At 41.9% G+C, this 17443-nt stretch overlaps 1 protein-coding gene across 1 annotated transcript in view; it reads left to right on the top strand.

The window, feature by feature from the left end:
• Window positions 1–16099, top strand: part of HINFP (histone H4 transcription factor) — a 173917-nt gene extending 157818 nt beyond the window's left edge. Inside the window, exons 9-12 of the mRNA XM_078682190.1 lie at window positions 7168–7292; window positions 9643–10716; window positions 10768–13268; window positions 13360–16099. Of these exons, the coding sequence (XP_078538316.1) occupies window positions 7168–7292; window positions 9643–10198 (681 nt within the window). The 3' untranslated portion in view covers window positions 10199–10716; window positions 10768–13268; window positions 13360–16099. The remainder of the gene's footprint in view (window positions 1–7167; window positions 7293–9642; window positions 10717–10767; window positions 13269–13359) is intronic.
• The last annotated feature ends 1344 nt before the right edge of the window (window positions 16100–17443 follow it).

Here is a 17443-nt window from a genome sequence, read left to right as displayed (position 1 = left end):
CTAAAGCATTGGTCACAAGTCTCTTTAGTGCTTGGTGTCTGAGATCTGTCTTCATAGTTCTGTGTCGTAGTCCGTATGGTCCTGTATGACCGTCCCGCCCCCCTTTGTCAGCTGGCTTGACTATGATGGAATTGCCTATGATGGAATTGCCTATCTTGAGTGCTTGCCTTTCAGAAAGGGAAATATTGTAAGGAATGGAAGGAATAACCATTCCAACATAGTCAAGCCAGCTGACAAAGGGGGAGGGATTGTCCTACAGTACCATACTGACTATGACTCGGTTAAATGTAAGAGATTTGAATGCTAGGGTCACTCAAAAGGTAAAGGGCTAATGGAAGCCACAGTACATGACATTGTCTGTTTCTTCACTTGCAGGTTTCTGGGCTAGCCTGTACAGGTCATTAAAGCTTTCATGGATGGTCTCAAAAGGTTCATTCTTCCTTGGGTCCCACCAGCACCCTCGTGGAATCTCAACATTATACTCCCATGACTCATGGGTCCTTCATTTGAGCCCCTCCACAGCTGCCACCCTTTTGTTCCTTTCTTGGAAGGCGGTATTTCTAATTCCGATCACCTTACTCAGGCATGTCAATGACGATGCCTTTTATTTGTGGTTCGAAAACCTGCAAGTGATACGAAAAACACGCACTTTGTATTTGTAGTTGTTGCAAGGCCGGCAGTAACTGTGCCTCTTTTACTGCCAGCCTTGCTTCTCCCAAGCAAGGACTAGAAGTACAAAGTGCATGTTTACGCACCGCTTGCAGGTTTTCAAAACACTTAAATAAAAGGCATTATTTACAATGCCAATAGCTCAAACTCTCACAAATGCGAGACCTATTGCATTGCAAATGCTTGTTTAGTCATCAGATATGCTGCACATGCCTCATGCAGCACAGTATATTTGCTAAAATGGGGCTTTCATGGCACACATCAGTGCATCCCGAAGGCCAATGAGGAGCCGGGCAGGATCCCCAGCACTGCCTAAACATCTTATAGGGCTTTGCTTCCAGTTCTATCACAAAGCTAGGAGAGAGCTTCGGGTGAGTCTTCCTCTTCAACCTGGCCCTGCTGCTCTGTCTGTCTGGCTCCTCTTTGAATCATAGCTTGCTGGTTCCAATGCCCAGCCCTGGTTTCTTGCTCTGCTTCTGCAATGGAGCCTCTGTTTTGCCAGCAAACAAAGAAACGCAAGTGGGGAAAAAAACGTTTTGTTTCTACGTGCATGTATCAGTGAAAGTGTGTTTGTGAGTGATTAAGAGAAAACGAGACAGAGTAAGAGTGTGTTAGTTTACTGTGTTTGAGAGGGTCAGTGTAGGAATAAGTGAAACAGAGGAAGTGAGTAAAGCAGTTGTGAGTAAGAATGAGTATATGAGGGGAGATTGTGAGGGAGAACAGTAATGAGCCAGGGCTTCCTCTGTCAGTGGTGTGCAGCAGGAGCAGCGGCATCAGGGCTCATAGGCCCTACACCTACTGCTCATTAAAGCAGTACACTTGTGCCCCAGGAGTTCAAATCAGAGGGCCTCCACAACAGTAGTTGTGAATGAGGGTCAGTGATTGTGTAAAATATATGTGCAAGAGCGATTGCGAGTGAGAAACCATGAGTGTATGGGTACGTCTGTGTAGAAGGGCACCCAAGGCAAATTTTCAAAACCATTAGGTGAACCCATTGCAAGTGTTGCACAACACCACTTTCAGGGATCACCAGGGATCACCAGTCATCACCGTCTTCAAGATCCGAAGCAGGCCAAAAATAGATCAGTGTGCCACAAGACAAAACACAGAATGCCAAATCGTTGCATCCACTCATTAACATATATAGCCAGAGATTAATACAATGTTGATTTGTTGGTGCAGGTTATTTGTGTGTGCATTCTTACATTACCTTTTATTCCAGCTGTAATAAACAAGTTGAAGACATTGCAATTAATTTTATTTTGATAACTGCCAGGTGGCATGTTATACATTTGTTCTCCAAGCTAGTATAATTGAGACAACCCAATAGCCTAAAATTCCAGATAAAAATGACATTAATATTGTTGGGAGAATAAATCATCCAGATTCAAAACTGAACACTGTAGGAAAGTTATTAAAAACAAATCTTGAAACCTATTACCTAGAAAATGGTATGTTGGCAAATGGAATACATATTTAAAGTGGCATTCAAGAAATAATTGTGAAGAGGTGAAAACTGATCAAAAGTGCTGGTCCAATATCTTCTGTATTTATTGGGATGTGGTCTTATCGACGCATCACTAAGACTACATGTATCAGTTACTGCAGCATACTTCAGTAGTAAATATCAAATACATCTTTTTGATACCACTGTTAAAGATGTTCAAAGAGAGCTAAATAGTTACATACACCTCTAGCAAGATCATTCAAGCCTCCATTTGAGTACATGCACAAGATTACACTAGTATGTTTGATGCAAAACCACTTTCTTAATAGCGATTGCATTGTTAACGATTAAGTAAATTGCTGATTTTATTGCTTCTTGAGTTACCGAAGAGTTTAGTAGGATATTCGCTGATAAGGACACATCCTAAATTTGTACTAACGGTAGTTACAACTTTTCACATGATTAACTATTCAACTTATTTATTTTATTTAAAGAGTTTTATATAGCGCTGGTTAGACCCGAAGGTATCCGAGCGCTTTACATGAGAATCAACAATGTAACAGAAAAAGTTCAACAATTACACAATACATAAACAAATAGGCAATACAGAGGAGAGGAGAGAAAGGAGAGAGAAAAGTAGTGGAGGGGGCAGGGGAGGTGAGAAAGGGAGGATAAGGGAAGAGACAACAAGGAGAGACAAAAGGAAGTCTGTCTAAAGACCGACTGGGTAGGTGACGACCAAGGAGGGAATCCACGGCCCATCTCCCCTATAGCTAAAACAGGTAGCTCCATCGGGCATCAGACAAAATAGTTCAGTCTCAATACATTGAGAGAGGAGAGAAGGAGAGACATAAATAGAGGGAGGATGCGGGAGGAGACAACAGGAGCGACGAAAGGAAGTCTGTCTAAAGACCGACTGGGTAGGTGACGTCCAAGGAGTGAATCCCCAACCTGTCTCCCCTATAGGTAAACCAGGTAGCTCCAGCGGGCATCAGAAAAAATAGGTAGATCTCAATTCACAGATAAACAGGGTGGGGACTAAGGCCAGGACGGGTGGGGGCAAAGGTCAGTAGCAGGAAAGTGGAGAAGAGTAGAGAGGGGGAGGAGGGAGATAAGGTCAGGAGAGACGCAGGAGGGTTTGTTGCGGCCGTCATTTTAGGCTGGTCAAGGCAGTATTTACATAAGCATCAGAGTTACAGGTTACAAGTTACATTTGTTCCAAGAGCAAAATAAACATGGGAAAAAAGAAAGCATCATAACTTTTTCATAAACTAACAAATGTTGCATAAACATCTTTGCATGTTGCAGGTCAATCATGTATTACTCCCAAGAGACCAAAACATAGCTTTAATTTGTAGTGATTGTTCTTTAGGTGTTAGGAGTGTCCATTCTAAAAGGACAATTGGTAGCTGGTCTTTTCAAACAAATCCGAGGTGCTATAACATTTGGAAAATAAAAATAAGTCTGCAAGTTAATTACTCCTTTTACTAGGAAATAGGGGGCAATTTTAACATTCATGGCTTATGTCTTACTATTTCAGTGTTGAAGAGGGAGTGGCTTCTCTGTGGCAACTGGTCAATCTGCTTTCCCCTTTACAAGTGCTGTGTTCTTTTATACTCTTTTTGCCTTCATGAGTAAATGGTGCAAGTGGGACTCCCAGCGCAAGTACCTTGTATCTGCACCCCAGGATGGAAAACCATGCTTATATTAATTTATGGAAGCCACAGTTCTGTTATCCCTTCAATTTTACCAGCACAGATCTTATGCAAGGTCTAGCCTTCAGGAAAATCTTCTGTGACTTATATAGAAGCAAAAAATATACCACATATATAGCACCTTCAGACTCAGTTGACTTTCATAAAAACGAAGTTTGCAAACCCTCGTTAATGGATGCCTTTAATCTAGGCCTGCAAAACACACAAGGTTATGGACGGAATGTTGCACATTGGCAAAACATTCACCCCCAGTCAAACATCTGGGTTTAATCCATCGTTATTTTGCTCACCACGCCACCCCAGTTCAGACATGGCCATATGCAAATCAGTCTTGACCCTGTGCCTCATGAGAACAGTCCAGCCCGAACTGCCAAGCCATGTCTTCCCTGGACCGGTATCAAGCATCCTAGGACCGGTTTATGGCTATCAGCCGTCATCAGCCAGGATAGCTTGACTCCAGTGGCGTAGTGAGCAAGGGACCCACGTCTGGGCATACCCTTCCCACATAGGGTGAACAGCAAAACACACAAGATGTTGGACGGAATGTTGCACAATGGCAAAACATTCACCCCCAATCACAGATCTGGGTTTAATCCATCGTTATTTTGCTCACCACGCCACCCCAGTTCAGACATGGCCATATGCAAATCAGTCTTGACCCTGTGCCTCATGAGAACAGTCCAGCCCGAACTGCCAAGCCATGTCTTCCCTGGACTGGTATCAAGCATCCTAGGACCGGTTTATGGCTATCAGCCGTCATCAGCCAGGATAGCTTGACTCCAGTGGTGTAGTGAGCACGACACCCACTTCTGGGCATACCCCTCCCACATAGGGCGAACAGCAAAACACACAAGGTGATGGACAGAATGTTGCACATTGGCAAAACATTCACCCCGTCACAGATCTGGGTTTAATCCATCGTTATTTTCCTCACCACGCCCCCCCAGTTCAGACATGGCCATATGCAAATCAGTCTTGACCCTCTGCCAGGGAGTACCTGGCTTGGTAGTTTGGGCTGGACTGTTCCCATGGAACACAGGGTCAAGACTGATTTTCATATGACTGGGTTCAAACTGGAATGGCATGGTGAGCAAAAAAAAACGATCTCTGTACTGGGGTGAATGTATGACATTGTTCTGTATTCTGTCCATCAACTGTTTTTTTTTTTTTTGCATTTGTCACCCGAGTGGGACGGGAATGCTCGGACATGAGTCCCGTGCTCTCCATGCCACTAGAATCAAGCTATCCTGGCTGATGAGGGCTGAAAGCCGAAACCGGTCCTAGGATGCTTGTTTCCAGTCCAGGGAAGATCTGACTTGGCAGATCGGGCATGACTGTTCCCTTGGGGCACAGGGTCAAGACTGATTTGCATATGGCTGGGTTCAAACTTAAATGGCATGGTGAGCAAAAAAACGATTGATTTAGGCCCAGATCTCTGTACTGGGGTGAATATATGACATTGTTCTGCATTCTGTCCATCAACTGTTGTTTTTGCATTTTATCTAGGCCTAGCACACTTTATTAAATTAACCAAGCACTCCTATTCGTACAATGCGCAGACATTGTGTGGGTTAATATGCTTATGACAAGCATTGTCAAAGCATCAAGAACACATGCTCTTTTTTTTTTTTTTTTACTTTTTTTTATTGTTTTGCATCAACGGGGTAGATTAAACACATTATACAACAAGATATAGACAATAAACAAAAAGCAAAAGCAGCTACAGGAGAAAAAAAAAGATAAAAAGGAGAAACAATTTTATGACATAATTAGACCCCATATTTTGTCCACTTTTTGCTTAGCCTGTGTACCCCTAGTATTTGCCAGAGCATATTCCATATTATATATTTCTTTAACAAGGCTCCACCACTCAAAAACCTTTGGTGGATTTTGTTGAATCCATGCTCTGGCAATAGTCAATCGTGCGCAAGCAACTAAGATATTTAATAAATCACAAAATACAGTATTTACCCCTGAGATACCTACAAATACATCTCTTAGTGAAAACGTGATAGGAATACCAAGTTTCGTAGAAATAATTTTAGTTACTCCATTCCAAAATTCGCCAAGATTTGGGCACCCAAAAAACATATGAATAATATCAGCTCCTTGCAAGTCACATTTAGGACAGTTTGTACGATCGCTGAAATTATTATTATTCGATGCCCATTTAAGAATCCGATCTGGTGTATGATATAAATGACATATGGTTTTAAATAACTGTAACTTAAGATTTGAGGATTGAACCGCAAGATTAAGACTTTTAAAAGAAGAAGTAATAAAGTCTGGTGTTATTTCCGTTGTAAGCTTATTAGTCCATTTTTCAGCCAGTTTATGTATATCATTGATATTATATCCTGAGAATAATTTATACCCTCTACTAATCATTGCTTTATCCTCTTCCTTATATATACAGTTCCATACTTCAGATTCAGTCAGACTAGTAAGTTCTATCTTCTTCAGAAGATAATCCCTGATTTGATAGTATTTAAATCTTGCCCCTTCTTGTAATTTATAGCAGATTTTCAATCTTTCAAACGAAAGTAATCCCCTATGATCATACAAATCTCCAAGTAAATTAATGCCAGAATTAGAAAATACACCACCTATCGCATCTTGAAATATTTCCGGGAGACCAGGATTAGACCATAGTGGAGTTTTATCATGAAACATAGATATCTTACTCTTAGTAAGAATGGAGCGCCAAAGAACACATGCTCAAGTGAAACCTTTTCACTGTCTGTGAGACCACGATGATGGAGAACTTCACTTTCCACATTGCAAAATGTATATTTGCGTCCATCGTGCCCGCCAGTACCTCCAAGGTGACATGTTGCCAAAAGCTATAGTCTTCATTCACTGTTAAGAAAACTTGTGGGAAGTGCACCTGCAGTGCTGTGAATGCTGTGAAATGGAAACAAAGCTTAAGTGATGCAAGACATCAGGAGAATACCCTTGTGGAGGGTGGGGGGACCTAAGAGACTAAAGATTTGTTGGGGCAGGTCCATGCATTCTTAATCCTTCAGGGAACAGTATGTGTTTGTGGTACCCACCGACTTCTGTGGGAAGGACATTTGAGTGTTCAGCATTAAGCACTTAGGATTTGGATGCTATTTGTGCTACTGATACAACCCCCGCCCCCCCCCCCGCCCCAAGTAAAGGAAGTTATTGTGTGTGTTCTACCACTTCACTTAGTTTCCCCAGCAAGAACTGTTACAGTGGGTCAGATGAGGCTGGAAACTTCCAGGATTCCTGTCTTGACTGATGCACTCCTTAATTGCGTATATTGTACATCAAGGTTTTTCCTGTTTTTAATTGATGCTCTTTCTTCACCAGGGAGATTTGGAGCCGAAGTACATGTGCCACATCTGTAACAAATGCTTCTCACGTGGCTACTATCTCACTGTGCATCTTCGTAAGAAGCACCAGTTTAAGTGGCCGCCAGGCCACCAGCGCTTCAGGTAGGTGCCCATTTATAATGCCACTGTTAGTTGAGGATCTGAGCTCTATGGAAGGATGCATACGCATGCACAATCAAGCTGTTTTAGTTTAGAGTTTGGTATGTATGGCTTTCATTTCAAGGACGTTTTATTCTTCCACTTCTTGCTGTTGCATCCAATTTTTGTTACCATATTTTTTTTGTTTGGGGAAAGATTGTGAGAGACTAAGGGAGGACAACATAGTCCTGCTACTATTAGCTTTTTTGAATAAAATGTGTAGTCATGCAATAGTTATACATCTGTGGCAAAGTTGGTTTTCATTTTGAACCCAAAAGGTCTTTTTTATCCTTTCATTTTCCTTCCTTTTTTTTTTAAAAAAAAGTAAAATCTTTGCAGTAGGGCAGAGTGGCTCGTGGAAGCTGTACAGCCCTGCCCTTTTAATTTTTCAGCATGGCCCGTTGTATTTTTCCTTGGTGAGCTTGAAAGATGTGTAAGCCCATTTTACCTAGCTGAGACATCACGGCAGGTCTTGTTGCCACAGAGGTACCTATGATGAACCCCTCTTTATGGAAGTGACTGATGTCCACTCTGTCTCAGCCTGGAAGTTGTGTAGTCCATAGGATTCCCTCTCTGAGCCAGAATGAACTGATATGGGGCAGCAAAATGGTGTATGACCTGGACTTGGAGATTCTGCCATGAACGCATGTTTCGAAAACCTCCAAGCACCCCACCTGCACACTAGTGATCAGACTGTGTCAGCCTTAGACACCATTGGGGAAGAACCACCATCTGGTTTTTTAAAGATATGGACTTAATTCTTGGCTTGGCAGTTATATGCGCCATTTTTGATGCGATCGGATTGTGACACGTGCACTAGGTGCCTTCCTCAGTGCATTCCTTTGAGGAACCTGGCTTCGAACCTACTGCCTACCGTTGACCCAGAACTGTAAACTGAAGCATTTTATCTTTTTCAAAAGCTTTTTAAAGAATCCCAGACCTGAATGCCTCTGAGTAGACCCTCGTGAAACCACAGTAGATAACACTAGCTATAGAGCGCAATATTAAGAGCTCCATATTAACCTAAGCCCTAGTGCCCAGTGCTAAGAAGCTACAAGCTTGTTGGGGGTCGGTTCTCATGTAGATAAGGAGCCGGCCACTAACACTGTTCGGTATCTATGCGCATTGGAGATGTATTTTTATTTGTTGATAAATAATACTCTATTCTAACGTGTCAATCCCACAGCGACCTCCATGAGTATGTCATGACCCCTCAACTCTGCTACCATGAGACAGTCCAATTATACAAATGAGTGCCTTGTCATTCAGTTGGAGTGCAACTGTATTCTGTCCGGGGGACACCAGTGGCAAAGGACAGGGCTAGTCATTACCCTGTAACCTCCAACTACTATGGTACTTCCGCATTGTAACCATAGTTGAAGGCATCTGATGACTGATAAGCTCTGGCAGTTTGATAAGTAAGACAAAATAAAAGTGGGGTCCACCAGGTCCAGTTGAATCGAATGTCTCGGAAGATATGGGTGTCATTTTTATGGATGAAACAACCACAAGGAAACATAACTATTGAATGTTAACCTGATCCTACCATTACTTCCAATAGTCAGTACGATTCCATGGCCAGTTTTCTTGTAAACCCAACAATGACTGTTTTAAATGACTCTTCAATACATCCCGATAGAATGTCACCAAATTAAGTTTTGGTCTTTCAAATGCTATCAGTCATTGCAGTGCTCTTGCTGTGTGGTATGTTGGTTAAGTTCTCTAATAAAGAAATGGGTGTGGAGGGGAGTACCAGAATTCAGTGTTTCGTGGTCTCTATTTCTCTACCCAAAAACATCTCCCGTTCATCATCATCACCACTTCAGTTTCCCTCCTCCCATCTAGGTCTCTTTTCCTCTTTTCGCTTGGTCTTTATGCTGTCTTACCCATTTGTCCACAACTGACACAATTATCTTCTACCAAATACTTTGTCTTTTTAAATCTTTCATCTTACCCTGCCTTTCTTTGTTTAGTCTGTAAATCCACCTTGCTCTTGGCCTCTGGCACACTGCTCTGTTCCTGCCTCTTGATTTCTCTTCAGCCTCATACCTTCCTCCCCTCTATCCTCACTCTTGGCGTCTAATTCGCCCACACTATCATTCTTCGTTTAACTCTTCCTCAGTCTTTGCATCCCATCAGTCTCCTATTTTCCTTTCTTGCTTCCTCTGTCTCTTCAGATCGCATCACCACTACCCTTTCTCTTTTGTTTTTCTCTTTCCTGCCCTTCGCCCGCTCTCCGTTACGAGTCTTTTACAGCCTCTCCTTTGGGCTCTGTCTTCATCAGTTTGACTTTCTCTCTCTCCTTTCTCTGTAGGTATAAAGAGCATGAGGATGGATTCTTGCGCTTACAGCTGGTGCGCTACGAGAGCTTGGAGCTTACAGAGCAACTCTTGGAGGGACAGGAAAAGCAGAGCTCAGTGCCTGATAGTTCCTCTGACTCTCTGATGATTGCCACTGGGTATTCGAACCTGGAAGAGATCCATTGTGAACCTTCAGAAGCCACCCAGACAAAGATGGTGCAACTAAACGGGGATTTGCTGGAGCCAACCCTCTTCCCTCAAACCTCACAGGGTAACTGGCGGAGTAGAGATGATGAACCTTTAATCCAGACAGTCCAAAGGAAGCACATGTCCCTATCACCTTGTACCTCTGGAGAGCTTAGCATGGGGGGTACAGCCAAGGAGGTGGCAATGACCATTAATAACAAATTTCAGAAGACTGTTAATGGACTCCAAGACAACCAGTCGTACAAGGATAGGAGTCATCCGGCATCTAACCACAGATTCCCATCCCCTGGTGGCCTGGATCCCTTCCACCCAGATATCTCGGTGACTAAACGCAAAAGGAAGTACTGTAAGAGCCGCCCTTAGCTTCCAGCATCTCCCAAGTTAGGCAGAAGCACCATGACTATAAAAGGAGAAAAGAATATTGACTTGTTTTTGAGGCAGGTTGTAATCTTACTGGCTGATCGATGTGGATCCGCCAATAGAACAGTCTGTCCTGAGCCATCCGTAGGGGCAGAGCATGGACTCTAATCACCCTTTCATCAAAGTGGTACAACTCAAACTGAGGAGGATCCGGCCTGCATCTTCTGCTCCTCCAAAATCCAACATGGGAGGGCAGGAGGTGGCATGGAAATTGAGGATAATATCTGTGACCACTTTCAGTGAACTGCACATCAGCGGAGCCTAAATATCCTGTCATTGGAGCAGGGTTTTGATTCCAGTGTTGTCTTCACCAGCCTGTACATGTCTGAGAGAGATGTCCCGAAGTGGGTGTACAACTGACCTCACTACTCTAAACTCCTTACATCCTAAAACTGTAGATGAGGTTTCAGGCTTGGAAACATATCATGCTGTGCTGAAAGCCACCCGTACGCCTAAAACCCGTAATTAGCTGTGAAGACTAATTTGATGTGCTGCCCTGCCTGCCTTGAGAGATATATATATATATTTATTTATTTTTTTAGCACAGCAAAATGATCATTTATGGTAGTTCATACAATGTTTAGGATATGTCTTGCAGGGTGCTAACTGGAAGAGATTAGAAGTGAGAACTTTCTACATGGCCCTTGATTCTGGTGGGTCTATGGAGATCTGTGAGCTCTGTATACTGAGTTGGGAAGGCAGCAAAGGTTTTTTTCTTTCTCCATGGTTTCTTCTGATGCTCTGCAGCAGCCCGTGACCAGTCAATTCAATTGTTGAGCTTTATTTGACTCGTATAAAAGAGCAAAAAAAAGCAACACAATGTTACACACGATTAAAAAAAAATATATATATATATTACATATTTATAAAACACAATTATGCAACACTAAAAATAGAATTAAAATACCATTAGGGTTATGCTTTTAAAACCGCGTTCAACCATGATCCTGAGCTTTATAAGTATACATGATTTCGGGACTATGTCGACTATACTGATCTAGTAAAATTCATCTGTCGTTCATAGAGTTTCTAAGATAAGTAGCAGATGACAGGAACATTGTGACCATATAACAAGTATTCCCATTGCTCAAGTCATACAAATACTTAAAAGCCTGGCGGTAATAAATCATTCTTTTAGCTAAAAATAGAGGTCTATGGTAAAACTTCCTGGAAGCTGAATCAACACTACAGAAAAGTATGACAGGCAGGGCGGACTGGACCGACCGATTGTCACAAGGACATTTCTGAATGATGGCACTTATCCTGCTTTCCCACGAAATGCAATTTTATGATAGAGGATAAGGAGGTGAAAACGTGTTAATAAATATCTAAGATAACTCTTAATAATAGTAAGATACATCGTACAACAAACCCCCCTCATTTAAAGCCCCATATTGTTATACTTCTACATTATTCTGATCCATTTGGGATCACTTTGGGCACATTTGAAATACTAGACCCCATAATTCTCTATTAGACAACAAGGGGGATGCCCATAGACCCCTTCCTTTCTGCCCCAAGACCCATAGGGTTTGTTTTATTAAGTGTAACCGTGGGATTTTATCAACGTGGTCTAAACCCACATAATCCTTAATGCTATCTCTAGAAAAGTGGTCTCAGATTTACACCATATGGTGCCATTACAGCAGCATCATTGGCATACAACAGGATCTGTGCCTATGACCTGGAGCGAATGTTCCATACTGTTAATATAAAGGGAGAAGAGGAAGGTGGGGGCAACACACACCCTCTTCCAACATTAAAGGGTGTAGTTAGCTCTCCTTTAGATCCAAACTACACCTTGGCTGTTAAATTACAGTAAAGAAAGCCAACAGCGAAATGATCTCTTTAGGCACCCCTAGCTTATCCAGACACTCCCACAGACCTCTGTGATTAACCAGATCAAAAGCACACCCTAGGTAGAGAAAGCATATATACAATGCTCCCTCCTTAGCCAAACAATATTTTCCTATCGGGAGGTTCAGGTTGAGCAATTGCTCAACCATTCCCAAACCTTTCGTAAACTGATACTGGGTGTTTGAAAAGGATTTCATTTCCTCAGCCCACACTTGTAGTCTCTCCAACAGGACTCTCCCCAATGGTTTGGCTGAAGAGTTGAGTAAAGAGATCGTCCCCAATAGTTTGGCCGAATAGTCGAGTGAAGAGATCGAGCAATAGCATTTGGGATCATCCCTTGATCCATTTTTGAAGATGGGGATAATGAGTGAAGTGAACCATAAAGGGGTAACATTCCCAGCTCCTTTTGTATTGAAAACCTTAGTTAATAGAGGGGCCCGTAGGTCGGGATGACTTATACGTGTCCATCGATACCCCGTTCAGACAGGGGGCCCACCATTAGGACTATCAGAGAAGGCCTTCACCACCTTTGTGAGTGAAGACTGCACCAGCAAATTAATTAGAAATTCTCTCCTCTAAGCTAGGGTGAGAAAAATTGCACCGACATGGTCTGCCCGTTGAGCTGGAGTTATTGAGGACTCTTAAGTCCAGGCCTACACCCCAATAAAATATTAGAACATTTACCGTTCTCCAGAACAAGGTGCTATCCTTGGTCTCTGCTGCTTGTAGGAAATTGGCCCAGGCTTTCTCCCGGAGGTCCTTTTTTCTAATCTTAATAGATTTTTAATTGGAGAATCTAGCTTCCTGTATCTTCAAAACATCTCTAGGGAGTTGATTCGAAAGTTCAATCAAGTGACTACGTGCCTTTATGCACTGATAATTAAACCACCCCTTTTGGATTTTGTTTTGACATTTTGGTCTCACCGACAGATTAAAATTGAGTTTGAGATATGGATATGCCCTTCCTGGTACTCTTATTGATTAGAGAATGGGGGTAACTGTCATGAATTGCTAAAGGCTTCCTGATAGTAACTGTTTTTGAAAATTTTGCACAATCAACCCTTGCCCATTTAATTTTAATTCTATTCATACCAATGGAAACAATGTTCTGCTGTGGGTTTTGTCTAGCTGGTGATAAGATGAAGAGCTGGCTGTTGTCAGGCACTCCGCTGGTTGATACCAGTGGATCAGTGATCCTTATTTAGATGAGGCGGACATCGGAACCACAAGCTGCTGAATGTTGGCAGTGGTGCCCTGAATAGTCTGGCATATGCTGACTGTAAATGGGATCCTCTGCCACCTCCAGGTGGCTTTAACCTATGTCAATGCTTTCATTCTCTGCAGGGATCACAAATATGTGTACTGACAGTGTAAAGTTTTTATATTCACATGCCTTTTCTACTAGAGTAAATGCCAAAGGTTACGGACACTTACTATATCTGTATTCTTTTTGTAGACCATAGGCATAATATTAAGACTGCAGTTGTCATTGGCAGCTACATAATTGTATCTGGTGGCCCATTTAGTTGTCTTTCTTCTGCTCAGACTTAGCTGCTTCTGCCATTCGTGAAAGGAATTTTGCTTTGGGTGATGTGAGGAAGATCCTTCATAATTCAATTTATTTTCAGGCTGTTTTCTGGCTCCTTAGCTGCAAGGAAGTCAAGCCAGTGTTTGATTTCCCTACATATGATGATAGGGCTTGTGCTTTAGATACTGTAAACATTACTTGTGACTCTAGTTCTTCTTTAAGAAATGCATTAAAAAGCTAGGTGGGTCAGTCTTTTTTAAGTAAAAAGTGTTTCTTCAGAGGATGTTGTGAGGATGGGAGTCAATACTAGGTCCCTTGGCCTTTTTTCTAGCTGAGTATCTATACACTCTTAAGTTACCAAAGGGTTCTTCAGAGACCTAAACTGACAGTTTAGATGTTTGTGGTAGTTTTGGCAAAGCATTATTCTTCATTCCTTGGTACCATCATATGTTCTATTACCTATACGCACTGATGTTGGATGTTGCAGCCTCAAAAAACCTTTGCTTGTAGTCAAGATAGCGGCTAACCAGACTGGAAAAGAAGGCCTTTGAATTAAAATATGAAGCGTAAAATCATGGCAGCAATACTGGACCTTAACCTTAAGCAGCACTGAGATCATGCAAGTACTCTCAACGTCAGAATATGGAGACCCTGCTTTAACCGAATGAGCAATTGTTTTTCCAAATGTCGTAAGAGCTTCGTATTGCAAATAAGATGTGTTTCATCTGACAGTCACAAAAAGCAGTAGAGCTTAGAGGGATCATTTTTCGATCCTGCAATACTTTTAAGCTGTAATGCATATTTTGCACTTTGGGTTTTAAGTCTATACAGGTGCTACTAATCCAGCTGAGTTGTCGGTTTTAGCAAGCAGTGCAAGAAGAGGATCTCTCAATCATATTGTAATATATTATTTCACTTTACAAGAGCATTAGGGAGGTTACAGTGGCTAACCAGTGAGCCAATAAGACGGGGAACATGGTCAGACTGGGTGGGTGAGCTGGGACATGAGGACATCACCTAGAAGAATATGCTAATCCATGTCTCTTGCCCACTTAGCTTGCTGTAGATGCCAACCGGGTGGCAGCCCTTAAACCAGTATACAGTTGTCTTCATTAAACCGGTTTGGTGGCTTAATGAAGTAAAATGTGGTACCAATAAGTTACAAACTGTTAAGTGTACTTTTTGATGGAATAACTTGTTTTTAGCAAAACGTACATACACAAATCCAGCTCTGCGAGGGCCAATGGTACCCTAGCCCCAGGACGCAATGCTTCCCTTCACACGGTCTATAACATTTCCTGATCAGTGTTGTATTCACCAGGTTTATAACCATTACATTGGCAGCCTGACTACATACTCCCAGCCTTAATTTTGGAAACTATTGGCGCGGCAGGGCAGCACGTCTTTACAGCGGGTACCCCAGCTAATGCTGAACACCCTTTAAGAGCAGCATGACACTCTACTTTCTCCCTATCTTCCAGCACTGCAGACTGGGAAAGAATTTGTAAATACTATTGAAAATTGGATGTTATTTTTACTATAAAGTGGGTGCAAAAGAGCCAACAGACCGGCCATGCTTCATAAATCTATCAGAAAGAATGCTCCTATCCTTCTCCAAAGTGTGTTATACCAATTAGATCGTCTTAGTTAAGTCAGAAATTGTCCCTTCACTGTACAAAATTGCTACCAAAATTGTATGATTTGAACAACAAGGACCTGTACGTAAAATGCATCCAGGTAAGAATGTGTGATTCCCTACCTTGGCCCTGCCCCTCTCTTCTAGGCATTACAGCTGCTGAAGGCTTAGACTTTGGACACCAAATTAATGGATTTTCTTTGGTAGGTAGTTTAGTGAACCAGAGATACTCGTGCAACAACATTTTTATTTTGCATATTACATTTTCCCTATCCTCTGTAAAATTAAAAATGATGAATGTAACAATTGTTACATTCAAGTTGTAGTTATGTTGAGAGCTCCAATAGAGCATCTGTCTCAAAGGCCATTAGTCTTTACCAAGGGCACTCTCCGCAGCTTTCACCCTGCTCTTCCTCCTTTTTATTCATTTTTTTGTAGAAAATTCTGCTAGAAATCGATGGAATGTTCTGAAGGGAATGCATCTCTTCTGAAGAGAATATTACTGCTTGATATAGTCCCTTGTTATTGGCCTTCCTGTCTGGTGCCAGCATATCGGGCAGGAGTGGGCATATGACTGCAGGTTTTTTCCTTTGGCACATGGCTGCAAGGCTACATTATAAAGTTCTGGAAAGGTTGATATCCAAGTGTTTTTCGGTATCCAGTTGTTTTTAAAAAAACAAATGTTTTTTATGGGGATGGAAAGAAAGTTTGTACAAGTCTGGTTGCTTACACCATCATGGGATGATTGTTGTCTCAATTGATTTTATGGCAGCGTTACTTGACTCATGCATGCAGATGAAATAAAGGCTTCTGGCGAAATAAATCTTTTTTTGTTGTTGCTTTATAGTCTTCGCTGACTTTTATCAATTTTTAAATCTTGTCATTTCCTATACCAAAACTCCGGTAAAACTTTCATATTTTTAATTTTGTCTGTATCAACAGCAACACAAATTTCCGACAACTGTGTCTTTCAATCTAGCAAACGAAATATAAGCTCACGACACCTGGTATATGTTAGTGAACACCTGGTTATCAAAATCCACACTTGGAGTTAGAATATCCAACTCCATGAGAGTAAGCTTGATGGCTGCAGTTCTAACGAGGAGTGCCTTGAAGGGATAAGCAAAGCTACTCTTTAAGTCTGTTCACACTTTCTGCAGCAGTGATTGCTTATGCGCAGACATTGAAATTTGCCAGGTAGCACTAAAATATTGATTGGTTAATGAGGTGCTTGTAGCTGCTACACGCGTAGCTATAGTTTGGCTTTTAGGGAAGATGTGATTCTGAAGAAGAAATCATTATTTATCGGGAACATTAGTATTGTCAGCTTTGGCTTCTTATTTCCCCTGTTATGCATGTATATTTTTGTCTGTTTGGTGGTCTGTGCTAATGGAGCGTGTTGCGGAGTTGGGGCTTTTGTGTTGCTTGCAGCATAATGTATTTCGTAAGTGACTCACTCCTATGGGATAAAAAAGTGGATACTATTGTGGAGTATATTCCGCTATATTTGCCTTGGCATTTGAAAGTAAAATATAATAAATCTGAGATAACAGGAAAAAATAAATAATTACTCTGCCATAGACAACAGAGTTGGTGCAATTCTGGTAGTAACTTGTTTCTCTGGCACAAATAGGGGGTTTCTGGCTGGTTCTGCAAGTCTAAAGAAATACAGTAGATTGTACCCTCCTTTCAGAGAGGTCTCCGCATGGTGGCGAGTTTGACGTTTCCGGAGTGTGGGACCGGTTTCACACAGTGTCCGGGGAACAGTTGTCTGTTCATCAAGATGAATCTCTCCTCTCCTTCTGAGATGTGTAAATTATTGACAGGAAATTTGGGTACAATGGTTTTATCAAGAAACTTGTCTCAATCTATAATGTTTTCTCTTTCCAATTTACACACCTTGATCGTAGTTCCACCTGTAAACGTGGGTCTTCTCCACATTTTCCTAAAGCTGCCCTTTACACTCTTGCCCAGGTTCACTGTTATCTGTTCCACCTAGCCACCAGTCCAATCCGGCTTTTCACGGTATTAACTCAGTCGCTAGACCTTATGTGATCAACCTAAAAATTTGCTTTCAGAAATACTACAGAGGGCTTTGGACGCACACATGTACAGAAGCACATGTTTTGATTGGGCAGAAGTTTTGTGCTTGCACAGATATAGTGCT

The sequence above is a fragment of the Lissotriton helveticus genome, chromosome 3_1 (assembly GCF_964261635.1).
Source record: "Lissotriton helveticus chromosome 3_1, aLisHel1.1, whole genome shotgun sequence".
NCBI classification, from domain to species: Eukaryota; Metazoa; Chordata; class Amphibia; order Caudata; family Salamandridae; genus Lissotriton; species Lissotriton helveticus.
The sequence above is the reverse complement of the archived record's forward strand: the minus strand, read 5'-3'. Positions and strand labels throughout refer to the sequence as shown.